This window comes from Nerophis ophidion, linkage group LG19, assembly GCF_033978795.1.
Source record: "Nerophis ophidion isolate RoL-2023_Sa linkage group LG19, RoL_Noph_v1.0, whole genome shotgun sequence".
NCBI classification, from domain to species: Eukaryota; Metazoa; Chordata; class Actinopteri; order Syngnathiformes; family Syngnathidae; genus Nerophis; species Nerophis ophidion.
This window is the reverse complement of record NC_084629.1, coordinates 30,829,332-30,841,451: the sequence shown is the minus strand read 5'-3', so window position 1 is coordinate 30,841,451 and position 12,120 is coordinate 30,829,332. Positions and strand designations below refer to the sequence as shown.

At 37.9% G+C, this 12,120-nt stretch overlaps 1 protein-coding gene across 8 annotated transcripts in view; it reads left to right on the top strand.

Moving 5' to 3' along the window:
* LOC133538294 (LIM domain only protein 7-like) overlaps positions 1-12,120 on the top strand; it is a 161,188-nt gene that overhangs the window by 52,144 nt on the left and 96,924 nt on the right. For all 8 annotated transcript variants that reach the window (XM_061879776.1, XM_061879775.1, XM_061879777.1 and 5 more), the window contains exon 5: positions 6,519-6,625. In XM_061879776.1, coding sequence (XP_061735760.1) covers positions 6,519-6,625 — 107 coding nt within the window. The remainder of the gene's footprint in view (positions 1-6,518; positions 6,626-12,120) is intronic.

The window sequence follows — 12,120 nt, the reverse complement described above, 5'->3', positions numbered from 1 at the left end:
TTATTTGAATTTGACTTTATTAAATGTATTTATATTATCATTTGGTGCAGCCGGGCCGGAGCAGCAGGGGATAAAAAGAGAAATAACGGGATTATACAGAGAGACAAAAACAACAGCAAACACAACAAAAACAACAACAACAATAGGACAACAACAGCACATACGAAATATACACATAATTGTAAAAGTGATAGCAAAGAAGCAGTTAGCGAAATAAATAATAATATAGAAATGAACAATACCAATAATTTACCTCTATCAACACTACAGTTGTTCAAATGCAACAATACATATACTGTAAATAATGATAACTAGAGATAGAAAAAAGGAATATCAAAAGATGGAGGGGAAGAAAGAGAGGCAATCTATACTAATCTTGTAGATTGTTATAGTAACCACCTGCCTTGACTCACATATGAACTTGAAGTGCCATCCCATTCCTAACCCATAGGGTTCTATATGAGGTCGGTCCACCTTTTGCACCTATTACAGCTTCAACTCTTCTGGGAAGGCTGTCCACAAGGTTGCGGAGTGTGTTTATCAGAATTTTCCACCATTCTCCCAAAAGCACATTGGTGAGGTCACACACTAATGTTGGTCGAGAAGGCCTGGCTCTCAGTCCCCGTTGTAATTCCTCACAAAGGTGTTCTATGGGGTTCAGGTCAGGACTCTGTGCAGGCCAGTCAAGTTCATCCACAGCAGACTCTGCCATCCATGTCTTTATGGACCTTGCTATGTGCACTGGTGCACAGTCATGTTGGAAGAGGAAGGGGCCCACTCCAAACTGTTCCCACAAGGTCGGGAGCATGGAATTGTCCAAAATGTTTTGGTATCCTGGAGCATTAGTTGGCCCCTTAGTTCCTTTCACTGGAACTAAGGGGCCAAGCCCAACTCCTGATAAACAACCCCACATCATAATTCCTCCTCCACCAAATTTCAGGTGGCATCCTCCTATGCCAGTTCTACACTGGAAATCACTGAGCTCCTAAGGGCGGCTCATTCTTTCACAAATGTTTGTAGGAACAGTCTCCATGCCGAAGTGCGTGATTTTATACACCTGTGGCTGGGCCAAGTGATTAAGACACCTGATTCTGATCATTTGGATGGGTGGCCAAATACTTTTGGCAATATAGGGTATGTTTTGATTTGTTTTGGCAAGAAAAAGCATTACTATTTTATAAGAATATATTGTTTCAAAAGTCTAAAAAGACATATCTCTAAACTTTTGGATGTAATAATTCAAAAATATATCTAATTTCATGACGGTCAATGCCTGGAAATACAAAAGTAAATGAGCTCAATTTGACACTAGTAAGAAAAAAAATCTTTTGTCATAACAAAGGCCTCCCTACCATTAAGCACCTCCCCTTCTAGACGCTTGATGTGCTGTATATTGAAAATATTACCCCTTAAAAACGCTTGGCGTACAGCATGCTGTGTTGTACATCATCGTAGTCTAAAAGAAATGACTTAATTTTGATTTAAAAATATATACATATTAGAAGGGAATAAGCTGTAGAATATGGATGGATAGATATGAGTGAAAATACATTCATACAAATAAAGGTCTTCTCACAATCAAACATCAAACAAATAAAGTACTATCTAATCTAATCTAATCTATTTTACCCCCAATAAGTGTTGGAAAAATGTTGCAACGGCCATCATTTTAGTCAAAATGTCCTTATTTTGTTTTGATTAGAATTTTTCTTTATTTTGTTAATGAAAATACAAGCCAACAAGGCCTCTCAACTAATACATCGGATATATATAGTAATGTAAATTATTTAGTAATAAAAAAATCATTACCGAATGATGATCAAACAAAGATAGAAATATGTGATGCTACAGTAAGAAAATATCTTTGTATATAAAAGGCCTCCTCACCAAAAACACCCTACCCTTAAAGACGCTGAACATACTGTATATTGTAATGTACATTATTTTAGTAATAAAAAATCAGGGTGTACACTGCCTTCCGCCCTATTGTAGCTGAGATAGGCACCAGCGCCCCCCGCGACACGAAAGGGAATAAGCGGTAGAAAATGGATGGATGGAAGATGCAAATATATAATATTGTAGTGAAAACACTTTGGAATGTAAAAGGCCTCCTCACCATTAAACACCTCACCCTTAAAGACGCTACACATATTGTAATGTACGTTATTTGAGTAATAACACATCATTATCGAATAATGAACAAAAAAAGATACAAATATATAATAGTAAGAACACATGTTGTATATAAAGGGCCTCCTCACCAAAAACACCTTACCCTTAAAGACGCTGGACATATAATGTGATGTACGTTATTTTAGTTAACAAATCATTACCAAATGATGATCAAATAAAGATAGAAATATTCAATAAAAAAGTGAAAACACTTTTGAATGTAAAAGGCCTCCTGACCATTAAACGCCTTACCCTTAAAGACCCTGGACATATATTGTAATGTAAATTATTTTAGTAACAAAAAATAATTACCTAATTATGATTAAAAAAGATGCAAATATATGATATTACAGTGAAAAAACTTTTGAATGTGAAACTCCTCTTCACCATTAAACGCCTTACCCTTAAAGACACTGGAAAAATATTATAATGCACTTTATTTTAGTAATAAAAAATCATTACCGAATGATGATCAAAAAAAGATACAAATATATGATGGTATAGTCAGAAAACATCTGCAAATATATAATATCATAGTGAAAACACGTTTAAATTTAAAAGGCCTCTACACCATTAAATGCCTTACCCTTAAAGACGCTGGACATACATTGTAATGTACATTATTTTAGTAATAAAAAATAATCACCTAATAATGATTTGAAAAAGATGCAAATATATAATATTGTAGTGAAAACACTTTTGAATGTAAAAGGCCTCCTCACCATTAAATGCCTTACCGCTAAAGACACTGGACAGATACTGTAATGCATTTTATTTTAGTAATAAAAATCATTACCAAATGATGATCCAAAAGGATACAAATATGTGATGATATAGTAAGAAACAATCTGTGTATATAAAAGGCCTCCTCACCCAAAACACCCTACCCTTAAAGACGCTGGACATATATTGTAATGTACACAACTTTAATAATAAAAAAACATCACCTAATTATAATTACAAAATATGCAAATATATAATATTATAGTGAAAACACTTTTAAATTGAAAAGGCATCAACACCATTAAATGCCTTACCCTTAAAGACACTGGACATATATATTGTATTGTACTTTATTTTTAATAATAAAAAATCCTTACCGAATGATGATCAAAAATGATACAAACATATGATGGAAGAGTAAGAAAACATCTGCAAATATATAACATTATAGTGAAAATACTTTTAAATTTAAAAGGCTTCCTCACCATTTACCGCCTTTCCCTTAACAACGCTGGACATATATTGTAATGTACATTATTTTAGTAATAAAAAATAATTACCTAATTATGATTGAAAAAGATGCAAATATATAATATTGTAGTGAAAACACTTTTGAATGTAAAAGGCCTCCTCACCATTAAACGCCTTACCCCTAAAGATGCTGGACAGATATTGTAATGCACTTTATTTTAGTAATAAAAATCATTACCAAATGATGATCAAAAAAGATACAAATATGTGATGATATAGTAAGAAAACATCTTTGTATATAAAAGGCCTCCTCACCCAAAACACCCTCCCCTTAAAGACGCTGGACATATATTGTAATGTACACAACTTTAATAATAAAAAAACATTATCTAATTATGATGAAAAAATATGCAAATATATAATATTATAGTGAAAACACTTTTAAATATAAAAGGCCTCAACACCATTAAATGCCTTACCCTTAAAGACACTGGACATATATATTGTATGTACTTTATTTTAATAATAAAAAATCCTTACCAAATGATGATCAAAAAAAGATACAAATATATGATGGAAGAGTAAGAAAACATCTGCAAATATATAATATTATAGTGAAAACACCTTTAAATTTAAAAGGCCTCAACACCATTAAATGCCTTACCCTTAAAGACGCTGGACATATATTGTAATGTACATTATTTTAGTAATAAAAAATCATTAACTAATTATAATTGAAAAAGATGCAAATAAATAGTATTGTAGTGAAAACCCTTTTGAATGTAAAAGACCTCTTCACCATTAAACGCCTTACCCTTAAAGACGCTGGACATATATTGAAATGTACATTATTTTAGTAATACAAAATCATTACTTAATTATGATCAAAAAAAGATGCAAATATATAATATTATTATAGTGAAACCACTTTTAAATTTAAAAGGCCTCCTAACCATAAAACACCTTACCCTTATAGATGCTGTACATATTTTGTAATGTACTTTGTTTTAATAAAAAAAAATCCTTACCGAATGATGATCAAAAAAGATACTGATATGTGATGATATAGTAAGAAACCATCTTTGTATATAAAAGGCCTCCTCACCCAAAACACCCTACCCTTAAAGACGCTGGACATATATTGTAATGTACACAACTTTCATAATAAAAAAACATGACTTAATTATGATTAAAAAATATGCAAATATAATGAAAACACTTTTACATTTAAAAGGCTTCAACACCATTAAATGCCTTACCCTTAAAGACACTGGACATATATATTGTATTGTACTTTATTTTAATAATAAAAAATCCTTACCGAATGATGATCAAAAAAAGATACAAACATATAATGGAAGAGTAAGAAAACATCTGCAAATATATAATATACCAACTTCGTCACGTCCGCTGTGTCCTGAGCAAGACACTTCACCCTTGCTCCTGATGAGTGCTGGTTGGCGCCTTGCATGGCAGCTCCCTCCATCAGTGTGTGAATGTGTGTGTGAATGGGTAAATGTGGAAGTAGTGTCAAAGCGCTTTGAGTACCTTGAAGGTAGAAAAGCGCTATACAAGTACAACCCATTTATCATTTATTTATTATGGTGAAAACACTTTTAAATTTAAAAGGCTTCCTCACCATTTACCGCCTTACCCTTAACAACGCTGGACATATATTGTAATGTACATTATTTTAGTAATAAAAAAAATTACCTAATTATGATTGAAAAAGATGCAAATATATAATATTGTAGTGAAAACACTTTTGAATGTAAAAGGCCTCCTCACCATTAAACGCCTTACCCCTAAAGACGCTGGACAGATATTTTAATGCACTTTATTTTAGTAATAAAAATCATTACCAAATGATGATCAAAAAAGATACAAATATGTGATGATATAGTAAGAAAACATCTTTGTATATAAAAGGCCTCCTCACCCAAAACACCCTACCCTTAAAGACGCTGGACATACATTGTCATTATTTTAGTAAGTGAAGTATATTTATATAGCGCTTTTCTCAAGTGACTCAAAGCGCTTTACATAGTGACACCCAATATCTAAGTTACATTTAAACCAGTGTGGGTGGCACTGGGAGCAGGTGGGTAAAGTGTCTTGCCCAAGGACACAACAGCAGTGACTAGGATGGCACAAGCGGGAATCGAACCTGCAACCCTCAAGTTGCTGGCACGGCCACTCTACCAACCGAGCTATGCCGCCCCAATAATAATAGTAATAATAGTAATAAGAATCATTACCTAAATCCTGATTTTAAAAAAAAGATGCAAATATATGGTGAAAGTACCTTTGTACAAATAAATGCCTCCTCACCATTAAACACCGTACCCCTAAAATATGCAGGGTTTTAGTTCCACGTGCACATTTGCATGTTGTGTGACTCATTTTTCACTTCCTGCATTTGTTGTGCTCGCTCGTGTCGGTCGGGCGACATTCTGGAGGTGAGACGACGACAGGCGAGGTTGGCAACATAATTAGCTGGTGTATGCGAACTATGCGCGCTATGCGCTCCAAAAAAATGGGTTATCAGAAACGTGGTTCCCTCCTTTTGGTTCCTATTAATGACAAGCGAGCCTTGTCGTTACAAAGGCCAAAATGGTTGAGTCCGCCTCAGAAGAGGCTTCAAAAATAGCAGCAACCCAGCAATTAAACCAGACCATCGTGATGTCACGCGCCCTGGCCTTGTGCGCGTCCGCGTAACATCCCCTCACTCCCACATGGCGGATCTTTCACTCGCTTTCTACCGTCTCCTAGCAACCCCGCTCCAAAATAAGGCCGAGCCCTTGCAGATTCCACAGGTGTTGTGCTTTTTAGACACTCAAGCCCCGCCCACTGCTAGCCGTGCTGCTGACTGTAACACACCCACCCCACTGCGTGTTTATGCACTTCTTATTTGCACACACACACACACACACACACACACACACACACACACACACACACACACACACACACACACACACACACACACACACACACACACACACGCACACACACACACACACGCTCCTCCCTGCCCGCCTCCCTGCTTGCCTGCCTGCGTGCGATATGAACTTTGGAAGCCATGAGTTGCAAGCCAGGGAATACTTGAGTGATTCCTTTTTTCGCCTGTGCTCTCTCTCGTCTCCGTCCAGGACAACATTAATGTCTTCCTCAAAGCCTGTCTCAAGCTCGGACTAAAGGAGGCGCAGCTCTTTCACCCCGGAGACCTCCAGGACCTGTCGTCCAGAGTCACAGTCAAGTAAGTGAGGAGCTCATGGCGCTTGGATGCTTTTTGGGGGTTTGGATGAATGAGGCTCGAATGTTGTCAACACACGTGCGTGTTGGACGCCCTCACCAAAAGTTTATTGGCGTTCTTAACAAGTGAGGGCAGTTTCAAGGTCCAGTTGTTGGTGCAGAACCAGGTTAAGGTTGTTTCACTAGTCACTTCCCTTATTTTGCACTGAACAAATCTCACTCACATGTACATTTCTATATTTCGCCTTTTATTAAAACATGATTAGGTGAAGAAATACTTGTCTTGGGGTGGGGCAAAGGCCCTGGAAGACCTTTTAGACTTCAGTAGTTATTTTTTGCTTTAATTTTGCTGACATATGAAGGTCAACTTGTGGCTTTTTAAAATAAAACATTGTCAGGGTTTGGGAGAAAAACCCGCACATTTCGGGGCGGCATAGCTCGGTTGGCAGTGCAATTTGAGGGTTCCCGTTTCGATTCCCGCTTTCGCCATCCTAGTCACAGCCGTTGTGTCCTTGGGCAAGACACTTTACCCACCTGCTCCCAGTGCCACCCACACTGGTTTAAAAATGTAGCTCAGATATTGGGTTTCACTACGTAAAGCACTTTGAGTCACTAGAGAAAAGCGCTATATAAATATAATTCACATATTCATTTTCATATATATTTTACACATATATTTTTAATTAGTAAATTGAGTTTTGAATGTGAATTATTTATTGTTTTTAATGTATTTTAACGTTTATTTTTGTTTCTGAAATCATTATTTGTTTAAAATACAAACTTGTAATGTTAATTTTGGTTTAATTTTTAAATGTATTGATTGAATTATACATTTGTTTATATTACAATATATTTAATTTAATTTCAGTTTATTCAAGTATTTATTTTTTTATTGTTTATACAAATTTGCACCAAATAAAATTATTATGGAGTATTGTGTGTAAAATGTGGAGGGAAATATAATAATTTGATACATTTAATGTTAATTTTAATGTTTATTTTAATTTATTATTTTATGGTTTAAATTATACATTTGTAATTTTGATTTAATTTAAAGGTATTGTTTGAATTATGCAATTGTTAATAAAATTCATATATTCTAATTTCAATTAATTCAAACATTTTTTTTTTTTTTGTTCTTACAAATAAAAGAAAAACAAAGCAATATAAATAAAGGATTGTTTTAATTATACATACTGTATGTTACAATAAAAAATATATATGATTTAATTTCACTTTACTTTAATTATTGTTTATACAAATAATTTTTCTGAAATTTTGGGGTATTTTTGCAGCAGTGTTACGCAATATTGCGCACATTTCCCCAACACTTTTCACAGTGCACATTTTTCCCTTACTGTCACATGAACACTGCATGAATCTGAATGCAAAATTCCGCCGTTCGCTGGAAGTTTTATCAATCAATCAATCAATCAATCAATCAATCAATCAATCAATCAATCAATGTTTATTTATATAGTCCTAAATCACAAATGTCACAAAGGACTGTACAAAGCACTACGACATCCTCGGAAGAACCCACATAAGGGCAAGGAGAACTCACACCCAGTGGGATGCCAGTGACAATGATGACTATGAGAACCTTGGAGAGGACCTCATATGTGGGGAAACCCCCCGCACCCCCCTCTAGGGGACCGAAAGCAATGGATGTCAAGCGGGTCTAACATGATACTGTGAAAGTTCAATCCATAGTGGCTCCAACACAGCCGCGAGAGTTCAGTTCAAAACGGATCCAAGACAGCAGCGAGAGTCCCGTCCACAGGAAACCATCCCAAGCGGAGTCGGATCAGCAGCGTAGAGATGTCCCCAACCGATACACAGGAGAGCGGTCCATCCTGGGTCCCGACTCTGAACAGCCAGTACTTCATCAATGGCCATCGGACCGGACCCCCTCCACAAGGGAGGGGGGGGACAGAGGAGAAAAAGAAAAGAAGCGGCAGATCAACTGGTCTAAAAAGGAGGTCTATTTAAAGGCTAGAGTATACAAACTAGTTTTAAGGTGAGACTTAAATGCTTCTACTGAGGTAGCATCTCGAACTGTTACCGGGAGGGCATTCCAGAGTACTGGAGCCCGAAATGAAAACGCTCTATAGCACGCAGACTTTTTTTGGGGCTTTAGGAATCACTAATAAGCCGGAGTCCTTTGAACGCAGATTCCTTGCCGGGACATATGGTACAATACAATCGGCAAAATAGGCTGGATCTAGACCGTGTAGTATTTTATACGTAAGTAGTAAAACCTTAAAGTCACATCTTAAGTGCACAGGAAGCCAGTGCAGGTGAGCCAGTACAGGCGTAATATGATCAAACGTTCTTGTTCTTGTCAAAAGTCTAGCAGCCGCATTTTGTACCAACTGTAATCTTTTAATGCTAGACATGGGGAGACCCGAAAATAATATGTTACAATAGTCGAGACGACACGTAACAAATGCATGGATAATGATCTCCGCGTCGTTAGTGTACAGAATGGAGCGAATTTTAGAGATATTACAGAGATGAAAGAAGGCCGTCTTAGTAACGCTTTTAATGTGTGACTCAAAGGAGAGAGTTGGGTCGAAGATAATACCCAGATTCTTTACAGAGTCACCTTGTTTAATTATTTGGTTGTCAAATGTTACAGTTGTATTATTAAAGTCGGACTGTCAGACCTTGGCGGAGGTCTGCACATGTCCGAGCGGGGACATGATTGTGCGCGGCGTCAAAGTGAAGTACATTTACGCAGTGTTTGTTATTTCCATTTGTTTGTGTGTGTGTGTGTGTGTGTGTGTGTGTGTGTGTGTGTGTGTGCGTGTGTGTGTGTGTGTGTGTGCGTGTGTGTGTGTTTGTGTGTGCCACAGCAGAGAGGGAGGCATGTTGAACAACCTGTTCGCTCTTCACCCAGGTGTGCCCGTGGGAGCGGGGTGGGGTGTGTGGGTGGGCGGGGGAACGACGACAGGTGAAGACTCGGTGTATACGGGACGGTGCCTAAAGGCAGATTTCAACACGCTGATAGTTCCTCTGAAATGTGTTGTTTTAGAAATGCTACGCTAAATATGTTGGTGATAACCGTAATGTCATTCAGTGGAGCACAGACCTCCGCCAAGGTCAGCCTGATGAAAAGTAAAAGAAAACACAATGAAGCATGAAAAAAAAAAAAAATGTTGATCCTCAGTGTTTTTTTATGTAAAAAAAATAGAAAACCAGAATTAGTAAAAAAAAAACCCAAAAAAAGCATGCAAATAAACAGGCTTGGCTACACGTCTTGAAATAAAGCTCTAACACAGGGGTGTCAAACTCAAATACAGAGTGGGCCAAAATTCTAAACTGAACAAAGCTGCGGGCCAAAGTTGATCAAGTTAACCTTTTAATAGGGACCCAAGCAAGTTTTGCATTGAATATTGAACAAGCAAGCCTTATATAACTTTATAGTGACATGCAAAATCGAGTTTTGTTGGTAGTGGGGGTGCATATTGTAGCGTCCCGGAAGAGATAGTGCTGCAAGGGATTCTGGGTATTTGTTCTTTTGTGTTTTTGTTGTGTTACGGTGCGGATGTTCTCCCGAAATGTGTTTTTCATTCTTGTTTGGTGTGGGTTCACAGTGTGGTGTAACAGTGTTAAAGTTGTTTATACGGCCACCCTCAGTGTGACCTGTATGGCTGTTGACCAAGTATGCAATGCATTCACTTGTGTGAGTGTAGAAGCCGCATATATTACGTGACTGGGCCGGCACGATGTTTGTATGGAGGAAAAGTGGACGTAACAACAGGTTGTAGAGGATGCTAAAAGCAGTACCTCTAAGGCACGCCCCCAATATTGTTGTCCGGGTGGAAATTCGGGAGAATGGTTGCCCCGGGAGATTTTCGGTGGGGGGCACTGAAATTCGGGATTCTCCTGGCAAAATCGGGAGGATTGGCAAGTATGACAATTAGCGTTGAATGCGGTGATACAGCGGCACCGCCACTGTATAATACCAGCAGGCCAGCTCTAATGTTAATTTATTATTACCTCAAGGGCCAAATGAAATTACACGGTAATTTGGCCCGCCGGCCAGAGTTTGACACCCATGCTCTAACATGAGCATTAATTAATTTTGTTTATCTCCAGCAAGTAGGCTGACTTAACATGATGTTGGTGTTAAAATGTGCTAGTATGTCGCTAACATTAATATGCTAGCATTGCTAATGTTTGTGTCCACCTGTCCTGCTCCTTCAGTGATGTCCAATGCCCATCCATCCATCCATTTTCTACCGCTTATTCCGTTTGCGGTCACGGGGGGCGCTGGTGTCTATCTCAGCTACAATCGGACGGAAGGGGGCGTACACCCTAGAAAAGTCGCCACCCCATCGCAGGCCTCTGTCACGGCAAATTTCTTCCCCCCTACAAAAACCTTCCCCCCGGAAGACATTTGGCGTGACAGCCCCCGCTAATGCCTGAAAGACCCCAATGAGGGTGGGAGGACCTTAAAGCAGCCCACAGCTAGCTGCCCGTTTTAAAAGCATTATAATTGGCTGATTGTCATTGGTGAAAAATAACGGTAAGGAAAAAATATTAGTATTCCAGCATGCTAACCTTTCAAGCTATTTTTGCTTTGCTAATTTTGCAGCTGTAACCCTTAAGAATCATATAACTTGGTATTATTACGCCCTCATTGGGGTCCTTCAGGCATTAAAGGGTCTGTCACGCCAAATGTCTTCCAGGGGAAGGTTTTTGTAGGGGGGAAGACATTTGGCGTGACAGCCCCGTGCCCAATGATTACCTCTCAAAATACCATCATTTATGTCACCACATGACCGTTGCTGGAGAAATACTATACAGAAACACATTTACGCACTACTGAGTATTGAGTCATCTCAACAGTGTACAAAATGGTTATTTTCTGGTGCATTTAATAGTCAATAAACCTGCATCAACAATTAAAAGATCTTATGTGGTACTGTCAAAATTAAAATTGCCAAAAATATATTAAACGTGGCAAAATTTAACAAATAAAATATCTGAACCCACAATTTTTAGAACCCATTCTTGTTCTGGGGTTTGCCGACGTTGTCTCACAAGATGTAGTTTCTCTTTAAATATCCTTGTTGAAAATGGCCTTGTAAATGTAAGTCTTGTCTTGTCTAAACATAAAGGATTTTGGCTGAGTTCTTAAAGTTTGCTCCACAGCGTGCTCAACAAAAACATCCTGCTGGGTACATTCAACAACCTAAACGGGGCAATGCGCATGCTTTTCACTACTGTGGCATGCTGGGTAATGGAGTTCTTATGTTACCTAGTTCATAACTTCACTATATATATCTGCCTTAGGCCAGCTAAAAAGGGCTTACCGACAACAACTCGTGATCTGATTGGCTATCGCAAATGTCTGTCCCTGCGCCCACATTGTTGATTCTGAAGGCCACGGGCAGATTTGGTACAGCATGGCAACATAAGCAGGCTGAATTCTGATTGGATAAAAACTCTATAACCTAAAAACAACAGCGCTGGAAGGAGCATAATATG